Source organism: Poecilia reticulata, linkage group LG17 (genome assembly GCF_000633615.1).
Source record: "Poecilia reticulata strain Guanapo linkage group LG17, Guppy_female_1.0+MT, whole genome shotgun sequence".
Taxonomy (NCBI): domain Eukaryota; kingdom Metazoa; phylum Chordata; class Actinopteri; order Cyprinodontiformes; family Poeciliidae; genus Poecilia; species Poecilia reticulata.
In genome coordinates this window covers 7605159-7622676 of record NC_024347.1, presented here as the reverse complement: position 1 = coordinate 7622676, position 17518 = coordinate 7605159, and the positions used below count along the sequence as shown (strand labels likewise).

Here is a 17518-nt window from a genome sequence, read left to right as displayed (position 1 = left end):
AACAATTACCTGGTCAGGTATTATCTGTATGTTCCAAAAGTCATTAGATCACATTAACGCCAACACTGGTTTCCATGCCGGCAGAGTGGCAAAGGGCTAATTTTTGGGCATGTGGACTAGATTCAATCAGCTCTATTTCTAGAGCTATACCACTTTATTTGCCAAATCGGGATGGGGACATTCTTCACTTAAACATTTTAAAGTCCAGTTTGTAGACTTGGTTTTGATGAAACATTGTTTTGTTTGCCATATAAAACAGAAATTGTTTAAAACCATGATCTAAAAAGGGCCTGAACGTCAAGCAAACTGCATATTTCTGGCTTCTCATGAAAATAAAATCAACGAGTTGCCGAAAGAACAAAGACCTAAGCTGCACTGCTGCATTAAAAAAATAGAGAATATTTCAATCTAGATCAAAGAAAATACACAGATTTGTTTTCTCAGAAATTCTGATTTTCTTTATTATAAAAATTGAATAAAGAATAAGTTCTGAAATGTAATGTTCATTTTTTCTCTTCCAGAGAAAACAAATACGTACTTTTCTCGTCTCTAAGAACTAAGAATAGCAGACACATCAATAACATTAACATTACACTTTAAAATATGAGTGGAAACCATCATGTTTCATATATTACGCACACATAATAATTAGGGATTTTGTCAGCACCTTCTAGTGGATCTCTAGTGAGGCCAAGCTGGCTGACGATGTATCGGGGAATGTCAGTCTTAATGCCGTGGCCTACTTTGGCTTGGCCCTCTGCAGCCTCCAAGCGCTGATAGAACTCCTCTGGATCAAACTCCTGCAGAGAAAAAAACCCAAACATTCAGATATGATGTAGGCAACATCAGTGGCTTTATTTAATTCTCACAGTCTTACATTCTGCAATAAAAAAAAAAAGACACGAAAGGCGTTAGGAGGAACAAGAAGCAAAGCATTCTCCACTTCAGTGATCCGAGCTGTACTTTACCAGACAACGCTCTCATAAAGAAAGCAGCACTGTTATCATCAGAATCACATCAACGTAAACAGACTGCAGCAATGGTAACCTGAAGGAAAAAGCATGTGTTGCACAGTACAGGCATGTGCGGCAGGGAAATACTGTATTAGAAAATGTTTTGATTTTATTGCAAAGAAGAAAACCAGATTTGGAAGATAAAGCACCCCAGATAATATTTATACATCAATAACAAAAACAAACTTGCTTTGGTAACAGATAACACTAAAAATTATCTAGAAGGAATGGACTGTGCCAAACAAACGGGTTCAGCAGTCATACTTTTATCAAGATAGGGCAGATAGAATATTAGATTAGATATGGCAGATATTTCTACGGTGGGTAAACCTGAAGTACGGAAAGTACAAAAACCAGGAAGGGTTGAAGGACAATGGGAAGGAGATGGAAATAATATTTTTCTTATTTTTTTCTAACAATTGTCTTTATCTATGGTGATCAAAACCTAGGAAATATTAAAATAATATTCTATGTGTAGGAGCCATGCAGGTAAACTCCAGGGCCGGCTGCAGCTGTAGCACCAGGTACATGTTGACACCACACTGTAAAACAAAAAGTCTTCAACTGCTCATTACTACACTAACAGCATGTCATCAGTAAACATGACTCACTGACATGACATGCTGATGAGGCAAGAAATATTATCTTTAGGGCTTCAAGACCGTAAACAACATTTAGTCAGGCGTATATGACTATTAGTCAGTCTGCCAGTGGTTCTTACCAAACACTCTAGCAGCCTGGCAGGTCTGGAGATGACGATGAGAATCTTCTTCACCAACTTGATAATGATGGTCACCTCCTCGCTCTCTGAACGCTCATAAGCCTGACAAGCACAGGACAGAGGATGATGGATTATTACTGGGACTTAATCCAAATGATACAGGCTGTGGGACAGACCGGCTGATCTAAGGACAGACATTTAAGATGTCTTAACATCTTAAATGAGAGTCGGGAAACAGCAGAAGTAGAGAAAGAAAATCATTAAGTTATTAATCAGTAACACAACAGTTATAATTGAAAATATGTACATCCTCTTTTAATTTTTGTTTTTCTATTAAAATAAATCTGGCTTTCTGCAAATCTCAAACAGGAAAGAAATCCTCAGCAGGGGCAGCTCAAATTAGCCAATATACTGTGGTCATTTAACTCGGATATTAAAGCTGCACTATGTAACTTTTACAAAGAATATATTTCTTATATATTTGTTAAAACTGTCTGACAGTCACCATGTCCTGACAGAGTAATATGAGACAGATAATCTGAAAAAAGGAGCTCCTTCTCCTCCTCCCTGAGCTGCTATTACCATCTCATCTACAGTGTGATGCTGTTGTCTTATTCAGCAATTCTGTTGCTGATACTGGGATTAGCTTCAGAAGGTTTGATGGATTGTGGTGGTAAAACAAGCCCAAATCATCAACCCTTTACCACGAAGTTTGTCAGTTGGTGTGTGGTATTTGTTTTTTTTCCAGCTATAGAGCCATGCATTATCAATATCCACTGAGATCTTGCATTTCCTTCAATTTAGCAGTAGTTTGTGCTTTGCAAACTAAAGCCGAACAGCCAGGCTGTTTTTAAAAAATAACTATTTCTCTTGGCAATCTTTCCAACGCCACATTTGTTTCGTCTTCTTCTAATGATGACATCATGATCTTTGACGTTAAATATGATACATGTATAGAGTCAAAGTTGTTGAGCGTTTTGTAACTTCCAAGCACTGAATGACCCAACATTGTGATTATTTTTTAAGACATCTACTCTTATATTCAAAGGTCTGAATATTTTTCTCTTGATTGATAATTCTCGCCTCTTTATGAGTGTTCTCAAATGAATGGAAACCAAATCATCCTCCCTTCAGGTCATTCATCTTTTATCTTGTCATTTGCACCTTTTCACTTTTTAATCCAAAAACCTGACTGCAAAAAAGAACATAATGATCAAACCTGTACTACCTAGCTGAGACATTTTGGTGGAGTGGGAAAAAAAATGTTTGAGTCACCAGCAAAGGATAAAACCTGTTTCACCAAAGACAACATGTTCTTCTTTAAATTATTACTGAGAAAATGAAGCAACAGTCCCTTACATAACCAAACATTTTGAAGGCAAATCTGTGTTAACTCGGTGACAGATGGGCAAGAACCAGAATCAACAAGAACAATTTACAGAGACCTTTCCAGTTTAATCTGCTGTGTAGCTGTAGTCCAGTAGAGCATCAGTGTCACAGAGGAAGACCTAAGCTACCAAAGGTCTAGCACCAGATATAATCTGAAATAGGAATGTAAAATAGATAAGCACCAACATCAATGTTGGCTGACGTCCATCATTTTTTTAACATATCTGTCTGATAACTAAAAGTAGGCAGATATTAGTTTCTGGAATTGGAATGGAGGATTTTGGTCATGTAGTATTTGGTCATATGATTGATGGTGGTGCAGCACAGGATTGTGGGGAGTGCAGCTAAAGCAGAGAAGCATTGTTGAAGTCAATTTTTTTTTCAAGGTGTCGAAAAGGAAGTGAGAAATGTATAAGGGCAATAGATATTGGTTATCGTCCATAACAGCAATATTAATACTGGATATCAATATCAGCCCCATCGCAAATTTTTTTAATCTGTGCATTCAGTTTTTTTTTTTTTTTAAAGGTTTTATTGGCTCTAGTGGCCTTTATTTGACAGTTAATTGACAGGAAAGCGGGTAATGAGAGAAAGGGAAAACATGCAGCAAAGGTCGCCAGGCTGGGAATCAAACCTGCAAAGGCCGCGTCGAGGACTAAGGCCGCCATATGTGGGTTGTGCTGAACCCCTGCGCCACCACAGCACACCCATGCATTCATAGTCTTAAACACATTTCAGTGTGCAAGTTTCTGGGAGGAAGACCCACCTCATGCAGCAGCTTCTCCAGCTTCTCCTGAAGCTCCACAAAGTACCTGGATGTGACCAGGCCGTCCTGGGACTTATCCAGACAGTCCCGGGCCAGCTCCACCAGCTGGTGCTGAATGAATCCCAGCACACCGTCAGCCAGGGGCAGAGCGGTGTCCGGAGAATACTCCGAAATGATGTCCAGCAGCCGACCCTCCATCTGAGCTGTTGCCTGGGAAACCAAAATAGTAGACATGATTTAAATATGTACATGTTTTAACAAAACATGAAACATGAATGAAGAATATGTTGACAACTCTAAACTTCTCCAAGTGATTTGAACAGATGAGCTTCAACGGAAAGCCAGCAGAAAAGCAGGCCTGGAGGTAAAATGATGACTTCACCTTGGGAAAGCGCTCTTTGTAGACATGATTCATCATGACAATTTCATTGTCGAATGTTCCACAGGTCCGGCCAGGGCTAGATGAGAACCAGACAACACAAACTTTTAGTGAAAATCTCTGATGCTGAATTTTAATTCTACAGAGCAAACCAGAAGCTGATCAGGTGGAAGACAAATGTTCATATTCAAGCTAAAAAATCTTTTTTTAATATTCATCTGTTGCATTGTGGTCTAAGTTACTGATAAATCTAGTAGGCGTCAGAGGTGTACTCATCAGCATGATGGTTATTCATTTTGGCTTTTTATTAATCAAACATACAACACAAGAATCAAAATGATTCACTACAGCATATACATACACCTTGCTAATGTGTGTAAATGCTATTCCCTACACAAGCTTCTGGCATAATTCCTATCAGATATTTTAAACACAGTTTGTGGCAGAATTTGCAGACAAAGACAGTTTCCTACCACCAACCCCTAAATTTATGATAGCTCAACCCTGATTTCAGGGTTTTAGACCATTCCGGAAGCTTCATGTTAAGCCACCATTGTCTGTCCACGCTTCAACCATCTGTCAACCATCCGTCTGTCCACGCTTCAACCATTCAGCAGCTGGTTTGAAGTGAAGATGAAACATCTGGAGGAAGTTCTCAGTTTTCTTAAGTCTATCCACTTTGTGCAACATACCAAACCCACGGCATGATGCTACCACCACCATACTCACTAGCTGGTACACTGTACTGAGGTTCTCAAGCTTAACAAATTCTTCAAACATTTTTGTCATTGTTTTTTTGTTAAATTTTATTTTAAAAAATAAATTTAAAAAAAGTCTCCAGAAAGAACTCTGCTTGTCCATGTGAAAAACAAATGATTTAGGTTAAAGTTGAAGGTGTCAGTTGTTGAAGCAAATGACCCTTTCTTCAGCAGCACCCAATCAACAGTTCTGAGATCTTCACTGGATTTCTTGAACTTAGTCATAGTCATTGCTCCGAGTGATGGTCCATCCAGTGATTATCTAACCAACCCCATAGCAGGTCTAACAAAAGGATATTTTATTGCATTATGACTTCAGGACCATTTATTCAAGGATTTAGGTAAATGTAAAATTTTGAGCCTGGATATATAAAACATATTTCACTAGCTTTCTTTTTTTTCCAACAAAGTTTGACCTTCCAGATTGCTTCCTTTTTTCTCTTCTTTTTTTTTTTTTTTACTAAATTTAAAGTTTGTTACATTACACATTACTGGTTGATTCCTATGTACACATAAATACAACCAAAAATATGTATGATTGTTTTTAATCTGTTCTTCAAACATCAGATTGGAGCAAAGTGTTATTCTATCAATTCATGTTTCCAGTGTTTCAGAAAGCCATTGCCATTCATGGAACTTGTTTAGAAATGTGGACTGTGGACGCTGACATTAGCATTTGGGATGTCTGTGATGCTGCTGCTGCATGTTTAGCATTGAGATGCTATTTTATTCTTGAACAGCTTCGATGATAGGCTAACTCTTTTTAGCACAACTTGAACACAACAGTAGTCTTTTCCAGCATGTCTGGGTCTTCCCCGGGGCCTCCTCCTGGTGGGATGTGCCCGGAACAGCTCATCAGGGAGGCGTCCAGGAGGCATCCTGATCAGATTCCCGAGCCACCTCAACTGGCTCCTCTCGATGTGAAGGAGCAGCGGCTTTACTCTGAATCCCTCCCGGATGACCAAGCTTCTCACCCTATTTTCTCTGAGGCTCCTTTTAGGAGCTAACCTAAAGGGAACTGAGACCCTTGGGGGAAGGGAGAGCCTGTGCAGAACTGGGGTCATTTTAGAGGGAACACATAGCCTGTGATTTGTAGCTGTATGCAGCAACTCTAGTGATTCTACTGCAAAAAGCCAGTCTCATTAAAAGCTCAACAAAACTCTGCAGTGCAGTGTGCGGCCTAAGGAAGGATGTGTCACAGAAAAAACAACCAGAAAAAAGACGTTGCCAACACCCTCAGCCGCTCTCCATAAAAACTCATAGCTCCCAACCACTAGATCTATTTAGAGGGATCGTCTTAGCACTGCTCAGTGATATGGTAATGTCCTTGTATATAATCCTCACACAGCACAAGTTTTTTCCAGCTGTGTGAAGCTGACACCCCACCCACGTCAAAAAATCCAGCAAATAGTCTAATGGTTAGTGCTCCGTTTGTGCAGGTTTGTGCTGTTAAAATTTTCGTTTGTGCAGCTTTGGCTTCTGAGATACTAAAAATAATTTTTTAGGTCATCTAGAGTTCACCATCCCCCCATATTGCTCCAAAACAAACCAAAGTGGGCTACTTCGTTAGTGCTCCGTTTGTGCAGGTTTGTGCCGTTAACATTTTCGTTTGTGCAGCTTTTGTCTTTGAGAAATTAAAAGTTATAATTTTGGCCAATGACGTCACCATCACCCCATCTTGCGCCAAAACGAACCAAAGTGGGCTAGTTCGTTAGTGCTCCGCTTGTGCCGTTGAAACCGTCGTTTGTGCAACTTTCTTTTTTGAGATATTAAAAAGTTATAATTTTGGCTGATGACGTCACCATCACCCCATCTTGCTCCAAAACCAACCAAAGTGGGCTACTTCGTTAGTGCTCCGTTTTTGTGCAGGTTTGTGCAGTTGAAATTGTCGTTTGTGCAACTTTTGTCTTTGAAATATTAAAAGTTATAATTTTGGCCGATGACGTCACCGTCACCCCATCTTGCTCCAAAACTAACCAAAGTGGGCTAGTTCATTAGTGCTCTTGTTTGTGCAGGTTTGTGCCATTGAAACTGTCGTTTGTGCAACTTTCGTCTTTGAAATATTAAAAGTTATAATTATGGCCAATGAATTTAATTCAGAAGATGTGCCCTTTATGCATATGCTTAAGTGTTAATGACTCAATATAAATGTAAAGGCTGCAAGATAGTGCCTCTCTATGTTTCAATAGGTTTAAAAAGTCTGGACTTCAAATATAAGTTGTGAATTTAAATAAATGCATATGTAAGATAGCCATGCATACATCCTCTCTGCTTTTATGGGGATGGAACGAATTGAGTCAATATTTTATGTGGAACCTGAGCATTAATTTACTTACCTTGTTCAAAAATAAAAATCAGAGGGTTGGAAAAATTCCAAAAATTACTTATTCAAAACGATTTCTTTGAGACTGCTAGAATAATTTTAACGAGAGGTTGAAATTACACTTGCTCTGCGCCAAAACCAAAATCATGGGTGGTGGGGGGGTTGGGCTCACTACAGTGTAGGTGGAGCCAATCACAGTTGACGTTGTGTGAGAACTATGTCAAAGTTTGCAAAAATTTTATGTGCTTTTAAAAATCGAAGCCCATACACATTTAATGTCAGAAATAGAATGACATGAAAATTGTTGCATTTAAAATATATTTACTAAATATTAAGTACATTACTTGGATGAACTTTGTTGAACCAATGACACACTTCTGGTTTACTCTGCAAAAACTTTGCTCCAGCAATTAGCATATTAGCTATTGATTTTTTTACATTATTATTATTTTTACCCATTTGCTGCATAATCAGCAGAAAGTAAGTCAACAATGTGAATATAATTGTTCACACCACCTCCGAAACCAAAGCACAGTTGAACAGATTATACACATTACGTTAGGGTCACTGCTGCATGTCCTTTATTGGCAGAATTCAATTATTGTGGAGAGAGAACGCCATATTGGTGAGAAAACATTGCTATCTTAAAACATTTCTTGAAATTAGACACATTTCTTCTTGTTCTAAATCTTTATTGAAGTTCAAAACAAAAGAAGGTACATTGTACAACAGCTGAAAATCTGAAGAATTTAAACAAAGTAGCCCACACTTCGGTTTGTTGTGGAGCAATATGGGGGGATGGTGAACTCTGGATGACCTAAAAAATAATTTTCAATATCTCAGAAACCAAAGCTGCACAAACGAAAATTTTAACGGCACAAACCTGCACAAACGGAGCACTAATGAACTAGCCACTTTGGTTTGTTTTGGCGCGAGATGGGGTGATGGTGACGTCATCGGCCAAAATGATAACTTTTAATATCTCAAAGACGAAAGTTGCACAAACGACAGTTTTAACAGCACAAACGGAGCACTAACGAAGTAGCCCACTTTGGATTGTTTTGGAGCAATATGGGGGGATGGTGAACTCTGGATGACCTAAAAAAAATATTTTTAATATCTCAGAATCCAAAGCTGCACAAACAAAAATTTTAACAGCACAAACCTGCACAAACCATTCAGACTATTTGCTGGATTTTTTGACGTGGGTGGGGTGTCAGCTTCACAAAATATTTTGCATATGTATTGAAATGTTCGCTATGTACTAAGACAGATAATCTCTGAAAAAAATAATCAATCCTCCTCCTCCACCTGTGTTGTGCAGAATTACTCAGCTCAGTCAGAACCAACCAATCAGAACCAGAACAAAACAGCCATGTTCTCAGGAAGTTTTGATTTAGTAACTCAGGATTGTTTATTTTGATGTAACCGGTGTTTAACATTGAATGAATGTTCCTTTTTTTTACTTGACATTATTTGATATAGGCAGTGTTATGAGATTTATTTGATTTATGTATAAATTAGGCTGTTTAGCCTTACTGCTAAATATTGTTTAACGAGTTGCAGGCATAAAGCTGCTAAACACAGTCACTCTCTTAGTGAAAGTCAGTACCTGAGGCTGCGTGAGCGGACCCTGAGATGGTGCACAGGGTGAGCTCCTTCGTCGTCCACCATGCTCTCCGAGCTCCGAAAATGTTTGAAGAGGACGTGAAGATCATCTTGAGTGGGCTGAGAGGGCAGCTGGTGCAGCAGCTCATGGGAGGATGAGGACTAAGAGGCAGGGGAAGAACAAGAAGTCAGTTTTGTAAAAAAGAAAAAGCAGCAGACAGGGCAGAAGAAAATATAAAAGGTCAGTGTTCAGATTATATATGTAAAATATTAAATAAAATCACAAAGGTCTTTGACAGAATAAAGACCCAAGGCCTCTGCACATCAATAACAACCAAATATGATCAAGCTGAAGGATTAAGGGAAAACCTGTCACAATGAGCAACAAATTAATTACCGTAATTACATTAAAAAATAGGTAACACTTTATTCAAAGGGGTGTGAATAAGACTGACATGACACTGTCATAAACATGATAACACCTGTTATGAACATAAAGGAATCTTTATAAATGTTTATAACTGTTGTCATGAAGTGTCATTTGATAAATAAGGCCACTTGTAAGGCAAAGCTGACACTTTTAATGGACGTTTTAATGGAACTTTGCATTAAAAGTGTTATTTACCGAATAATGCCAAGTTGACAATTTTAATGCAACTTTTATATAATTTTTTTTTTAATATGGAAAGACAGATTTTCATCACATTCATTAATTACAGCTCTACCCATTTAAGGTCATACATGAGGATAGAAGCAGAAAGTCCAAGTGATTTTGTCCATACTGCCTTTCTGGTATTTTCTTTTACAGACTATTACTAATTTTAGTTGTGAACGATAACAAAAATGAACAAAATTGAACAAAAATGTGGATTGCAATTCCTCGAGCAATAAAAATCACAAGAACATAAAAGGGCAGGACACATAATTCATAGGATTAATCAAATAAAGTCAGATCTAATTTGTTTTACATACTCAGTTCATTTGGTCCAGATCTTATAAAACTTTCCTTTTTCAACATGGAGGGAAAAAGAAATCTTCTCCATAGCGTAAATCCGGTATACAATTTCAATTCATTCAATAGTGGGTGGATCTGGTTTTAGCCATTTCCTTGTGATGACTTTCTTACTGGCTGCCAGTAGTATAGCCAGCAGTATTTTGTCTTTATTGGTCCACGAGTCCAATTGAAGGATGCCCAGGTACAATGTTTCACATTTCAATGGAATGTTTACATTGAATATATTTTCAATATGTTTGTGGAACTCTTCCCAATATGATTTTATTACCTGGCAGTCCCAAAAAACATGGAAGTGGTTGGCTCCCTTAGACCCACAGAGTCTCCAGCAGGCGTCCCCGTTTCTTTGATATCGTCTGAATGGGTGTAACAAAAAATTGTGCTATGTTTTTCCAGCAAAACTCCCGCAATGTATTTGAGGCCCACTGCAGTTGACATATTTCTTCCCAGCCTTCTTGTGAGATTATTAGCTTAATTTCCTTTCAATCAATCAAATTTTATTTGTATAACACATTTCAGCAGCAAGGCATTCCAAAGTGCTTTACATAATTAAAATAAAAACAGCATGTGACAGTGAATAAACAGTTAGAAAGACAAATAATAAAAAAAAAGGTTAAAGATAAAAACATTAAAACCCGCACCCCTGGTAGGACTTCAGTTAAACGTCTCACACCTCAGAGTTTTAGTTAAGATGCCATTTAACAAGGATTCTCACACCCCTAGATATGGATTTGTTTAACTGGGACGTTTTCCGGGGGGGCTTTACATAGACAGTGTGAAAGAGAAATAAAAAGAAGTTAATAACTAGATGAAAAGTAAAGATAAAAACATAATAAATATCAAAGACATCAAAACCCGCACTCTAAACCTAATTTAGCCATAAGCAACTCTAAACAGGTGAGTTTTAAGTTGAGATTTAAAGGCACCCAGTGTTTCAGCTGTTTTACAGTTTTCTGGAAGTTTGTTCCAAATTTGTGGTGCGTAGAAGATGAATGCCGCTTCTCCTCGTTTGGTTCTGGGCATGCAGAGCAGACCAGAACCAGAAGATGTGAGGGGTCTAGACGGTTGGTACAGCAATAACAGATCTTTAATGTATTGTGGTGCTAAACCGTTCAGGGATTTATAAACTAACCACAGTATTTTAAGTCTATTCTTTGAGCTACAGGGAGCCAGTGTAGGGACTTTAAAACTGGTGTTAAAATTTAAAAATTTTTCCCATTTCCCCTTTATGTATTCTGTATTTTCATGTTTAGATGGCTGTATGGCATTATATAATTTAGAGATAATTCTGCTGCCTGATCTGGGCTTAATTAGTGATAGAAATACCCCCATGAAACTTGAATCACTTTTTCTCAACACCTCTTTAAAATTTCTATTAAAATAATGTCTCACCTGCAGGTACCTAAAAAAACTCATCTTTTTCCAGTCCATGATCCTTCTGTAAGGTTTCAAAACTCTGAAATATCCCTTTGTGGGCAAATAAATAACAGGTAGTTAATCCTTTTGAGATCCATAACTTGAATTTGTTATCAATTCTATTTGGTGCAAAATCCGAATCATAGGCACACCACCTCATACATTTATATGAGTCTCCTATTCTGCAAATTGTAGCCAATTCCTGCCAGGACTTGAGAAAGCTATCTGTTATGGAGTCTTCTGGGATCTGCTGTTCTTCCTGTAATTTATAATCACTAAGTAGTGCTGTTATTGGGATTCCTTTTATTGTCGTGCCTTCTATTTCCTTTCATGCAATGTATAATGGTGAACACAGGCAGACTAAAGGTCTTAGCTGAGTTGCATGGTAGTATTCCTGTAAACAGGGAAGGCCCATTCTAACCTTTTCTTTTTTTAGTTGCAGAGTTCAAAACTTAATTCTGGCCTTTTTACCATGCTATTAATCTATCCCATTCTAAGAACTGTTTAGGTGGAATTTTGACTGGTAGACATTGAAATAAGTACAGCAACTGTGGAAGGATAGTCATCCTGATAGATTCTATCCGGGAGCTTAAACTTAAAAAGGGAATAACATTCCATCTATGTAAATCTGATTTTATATTCAAATTTAGTGGGCAGTATATCAACAGTTTTGAGAAGTTCCTCGGTAGTGAAACACCCAAATATTTTAGACTCAGCCTCCCAGTTCCAGTTGTACATAGTTTTAATTGAAGAAGGTGGATCATAGTTAAATGTTAATACTTGATTTTTATTTATATTAATTTTGTAACCAGAGATTAAACTAAACTCTTCGAGCAACTTCAGTTTTGTATGGAGTGAAATCAGTCTCAAAATATCTGTCCGTGTGTAGAAAGATTTGTGTGTGCGTAAAATGATTTGTGCGTGCGTAACAGGATTTGTGCGTGTGTAAAAGGATTTGTGAGTGCGTAACAGGATTTGTGCATGTGTAAAAGGATTTGTGCGTGTATAAAAATATCTGTGTGTGTAATACTTAAACAGTAGAAATGCTAAAAACATTTCTGTTTTTAGCAGTAGTAATGAAATGTTACCCTCTTTGAAAATTACAATACGATTAATTTTGTAATTGACAGGGACCCAATTTTTTTATTTCTATGAACAAAAAATAAATAGATTGCGGAGGGCCCCCTGTCAGTCAGAGGCCATTAGAATTGTCATAACTTTCTACACCTATACGGCGCCCCTGCCTCTCTGCTTTTGGGTCAGAATCAACAACAAAGAAAGGTAAGCTATGTGGACGTGTTAGCTAACTGTATAGAGACATATGTTGCATCTGCATTGAAAAAAAGTTGTCACTCATGCGCTGAATGATGGTGTGGAGTTGTTGATTGAGGTGTCGCAAATATGGGACAACGCTGGTACCAAAGTCTGCATTGATATGACATTCAGGAACGATCCAATTCTTCTGGAGGGATCTTTACTGGTTAAATTTATTTCAGCTCCAAGTATTTAATATCTAGTTTTTTATGGTAATGTGGATCTTTCAGATCAATTTGAGAAGCAATTTTGAAAGGTAAAAAGTTAATTTCTTTGTGTCACGTAGTGCGGGGCGCTGGTCTTGGGTAGGTGGTCTTGACTACAACTCTGCTATGTGGGTCCTTGGTTGCCTGTCCTCTCCCACCCACCTTCTTTCCATGCCCTTTCTGCTGGATTTCTTTAAAAATAAATGCCACTAGTGGCAAAAAAGGTTAAGTTCATGTTATGTTAGGACAGGAGACGAGACGTTTCCATCCCTGAAATTATGATGCATAGAATCACATATCTAAGTCTAAACTATGTTACAGAGAGTAAACATAATAAAAACATGCTTTATCTGTGGCATTGTTCATTTAAAATGGCACATTTCTGATGCATTAAAATTAAATACAATTGGTTCACTTAATGATATTGTATTAGGGATTAGGTAATGCATTCAGCAAGTACTTTTACTTTTAATAMTTAAGTATTTTTAAAAGCCAGTACTTTACTTTTACTTAAGTACAAATGTTAATGTGGTAGTTTTACTTTTACTTGAGTACATTTTTGTCTGTGTATTTGTACTTTTACTTAAGTAAATTTTTTGAGTACTTTCTCCACCACTGATCTCTACACAGGACAAAACGACTGACTGATGGATCGGGTCTGGTGTTATATCACTTTCTGGAGCATCAGAATCTTTCAGATCTCATTACCTTCTGATCCGATGGAGCTGCTACAGGAACACACTGATCCTCTAAGAGGATCCTCATTTCCAGATATTGATTTCTGGTGTCCTGCAACATTTAGATACGTCCTGGTCTAACACACCTGAATTAAATGGCTGCTTAGGACAGTCAAGTTATCCAGAGTCATGCTAATGACCTCTGATCTCATGATTTAACTCAGGTGTGTTAAAGAAGAGACATCTAAAGGTTGGAGGACACCGACCCTTATGAACTGGAGTTGAAGCACTGCTGTACAATTGTCATTCAATGGTAATCACATTTAGTTGCATACAGTGGAAACTTGACCTGTGTTGAGGTAGATGAGGAGTTTACATAGTGTCTTTACTTTAAAACCATTTTGTTGAAAGTAAATTACAAACATTTAGCCATAGTTTGACCACTGCTTTATGACAGAAAAAAAGTTTGATGTCACAAATATATGATTTTAATAGAGGCATTATTCAATTTGTACTGTAGAAAGAAGATGACAAAACTGTTTCCTGAATTAACTTTAATGTTCATTTCACTGCACACAAAGGAATCTTAAATATTTAAGATTGCAACAAATCTGTTGAATCTTTAACAAATTCAGTTCAGATTAACACGGGTGGATTCACAGCTACCTAAAGTTAACAATGAACTTGCATGGATGTTCAAATATTGACTATAATCAATTAAAAGAAAACACCATAAAGATGTGTATTCAAAGAAGACCAAGGCCAGTCTGTACAGATTGAGGAGACACCATAACATCTACCAACAGAGCAGGTTAATTACTGTAGTTGTTTGAAAGGCGTTTTGGTCCAGTCGACGGCTCAGTTTGAAGCTTCAGGTTTTGGTGTTGAACCTCCCAGAATCTCAGCTGCTGCAGATTGTCTGAAGATGCAGAGAAAAGTACAAATAGACAGTTAGTGTTAGAAAAATGTATGTTGATTTTCCTGAACAGCTGATGCACTGAAAGACCTGACTGTGACAGAACATTACTTGAATCATCACAATGTATGTAGAAATTTTTCTTTTTATGTTGATCAAATGTTTTACATTAAATGTTTTGCTGTAAAGGCTATTTTTGCAGTGGTGCTTTAAATAAATGCATAAAATATTTCTTTTCTCAAGTATGTGTTTATTAGCTGTCAATTGTGTCAAAATATCAATTGAGAAAGAAATTTACTGCTTGTGAAAATCTAAACCATCTGACTATATTTACCATCTACATTAATCAACATGAAATGAAGACGAACAGGAACAGCAGGTTTGTCCTGGTTTGCAGACGAGGTATATATTTGTTTAAGGGTCAATTAAATGGGGTCCAGACACAAGCACAGTTTAATCTGAAAATTCTGGAAGATGTGTGAATAGGTCTGTCACCATGAAACATTTTACTCTGTGATAAATTGTTCCAAAGTTCTGAACAAATGATAATATAGTTCTTTTGAGGTCATTTTAAAGTTATATAATGGTAATGACGAAATAATAATGCAAGAACACATTCTCAAAGGTCATGGACCTTACCACAGGGGCCGCATTTCATTGGCTAATGCCCATTTTACGTCACAGCGCAGCTATCACGTGCGTTACTGTCTCACAAACGCAAGCTAATGTACATTGTGGACTAGCAGACCGACAAAGTTTTTGCATCAGGACTCATAAAAGAATGGTTCTCGACTGTCAGTGGGGTATCTGTACAGGCGATGTCAGATCCTGACAGATGCCTGATTGTGTTTGTGGAACTAAAATTCACAGATTTCCAAAATCAGAAACGGAATGTCTTGCTTGGATTAAAGCTTGTGCACGACCGCATTTGCAGCTCAACCGTCGTGGGATCAATAAGAACAAAGGAGTGTCTGCTGGTGTAAGTATTATTGCTTTGCTTTCTTTGTGTTTAGTGAATGAAAAAATAAAGTCAACAATAAACACATCCATTATGAAAACCTTTTAGCCAAGTACAGCATAATGGCAGTACCGATACAACTTCTACACCCTGAAGCCTGTCTGTTACAACCTCACGTTAGCTGAACAGATCAATATGCAATGTGTAACGTATCTGACATGCATCAAAGATTTTACTTTACCTGAAAAGGTTTTTTACTAAACTGTAATTGTGTTAGTTACGCTAGCACCGAGTACCGTGTATCAGGCCTAGGCACACTCGAAACCTCAAAACCATGAATGCCCGACTTACCCAGCCTTGCAAGAACAATAGGCACCAACGATCTTGTCCACAGCTATATTTATGCTTAGGGTGTGAGGATCTCATCGACCGGTAGCATTTAGCTGCAACGCGCACAATGTTGGAGGCATCGCGTGGCTAAAACACCTTGATGTCGTCTAAAAAAGATGACATGAACTTGTTGGTTCCCCTGTCCATTGTCGTGGCTGATATTTTGTGAAAATCCGACAGAAATGCTCAACTAAATCGACTCAGAAATACTCTGCAGAGAGACAGTCGAAATGAAAAATGCCATGTTTACACATAGAAGCTAAGCACCGCGAGGCTCTGCTTGTGAGACATGTAGTCACATGGGACTTTCGAGGGGCGTTTCTGGGCGGAGCTTGGTAAGGTCCATTAGACTTTAAATTCTAATGAACATTTAACACTGGAACTGGAAGACATTTTTAATATCCAGAATTAGGCCTGTTGCGATAAACGATAAATCAATTAATGGCATGACAAATTAAACCTATCGACCTCATTTTAATTATTGGCTTTATCGTCTCTTCCTGCCTTTTTTTCTTTCTGTTGATGACACTGAATGAAAAAAGGCTCAACTCCGGTGCTCTTTCTTAGTGTAATGTCCAGCGCACACTACACGAGTTGTCGGCGGACTGTCGACCCATTTTCAAAACCTGACAGAAATCCTAGGTTTGATCGGGTTCGTCGTGACGTGTGGTATCCAGCCACATGGGCACGAAATAATGGCTACAAGTCCAGTTAACTAATTTTAAAACCAGGCATTAATCAACGCTTTACTAGAATCTACCTGTGATGCATGTGGCTCGAGTCAGCGTAAAGTCCTGACTGAATGAAAATCATTATAACCTATTTATGTCACGTTAACGAAGAGCAGCTGAAAACTTACCGGGTTTATCAACTGCGGTAGCAATTTGGCTCCAACTCCTCCCCTTGTCATTTCTATATTCTTTGCATGAAATGTTGAATAAACAATGTTTCCACATATTATCTCCGATGTCGGCTGTACTTTGGGTTGCGCTGTGTCAGCTGTTTGGGATTCTCCTCCGTAATTTCCCCTCAGAAAGCACGAGGAGAATCCGCGCTGATTGGCTACCTGTCACATTCCACATGCTGCATTGACGCTTCCTGTCGGGCGAAATCCCTGATTTAGATCGGAGCGGCCCCGACGATCCACCGTAACACACCACACAGTACAGGATGATCGGTTACGAAACTACCAGCGACCAACGTGCTAAGATTGTCATAAGGGGAAAATAGAGGCAAAAAAATGGTGTAGTGTGAACTACTGCATTATGTAGTCGGATGTGCCCATCTTCTCTATTTAAATCTAGTGATTACTGAAGGGCAATATAGTATACAGACTTCATAATCTGCACTCTTTTGGTTGAATGCAGTATTTATTTCCACTTTGGCTTTATGTTGTTTAGTTTTTATTCAATTATGTTTTTTGTTAATGGAGACTGAGAATCCATTTTATTTTTGTTTTATTTAGTTTATCAATTCCAGTTAGAGATGTGCCGATCAGGTTTTTTCCTGCCGATACCGATACCAATCACCCATGAGGGCCGATCACCGATACCGATCACAATCATTTTTTATTTATTTTTTTTGTCATAAACACTACCGGTTACATTACGTGGAAAAAGGAACCATGAATTCACCTTAATTTAGACAAAAACTTGTTTTTAATAACTTTTTC

General features: G+C 38.0%; 1 protein-coding gene across 5 annotated transcripts in view; it reads right to left on the bottom strand.

The window, feature by feature from the left end:
* mast3a (microtubule associated serine/threonine kinase 3a) overlaps window positions 1-17518 on the bottom strand; it is a 74507-nt gene that overhangs the window by 24596 nt on the left and 32393 nt on the right. For all 5 annotated transcript variants that reach the window (XM_008433454.2, XM_017310045.1, XM_017310046.1 and 2 more), the window contains 5 exons: window positions 8962-9119; window positions 4272-4347; window positions 3890-4099; window positions 1735-1836; window positions 668-800 (listed from right to left, as the gene is read on the bottom strand). In XM_008433454.2, coding sequence (XP_008431676.1) covers window positions 668-800; window positions 1735-1836; window positions 3890-4099; window positions 4272-4347; window positions 8962-9119 — 679 coding nt within the window. The remainder of the gene's footprint in view (window positions 1-667; window positions 801-1734; window positions 1837-3889; window positions 4100-4271; window positions 4348-8961; window positions 9120-17518) is intronic.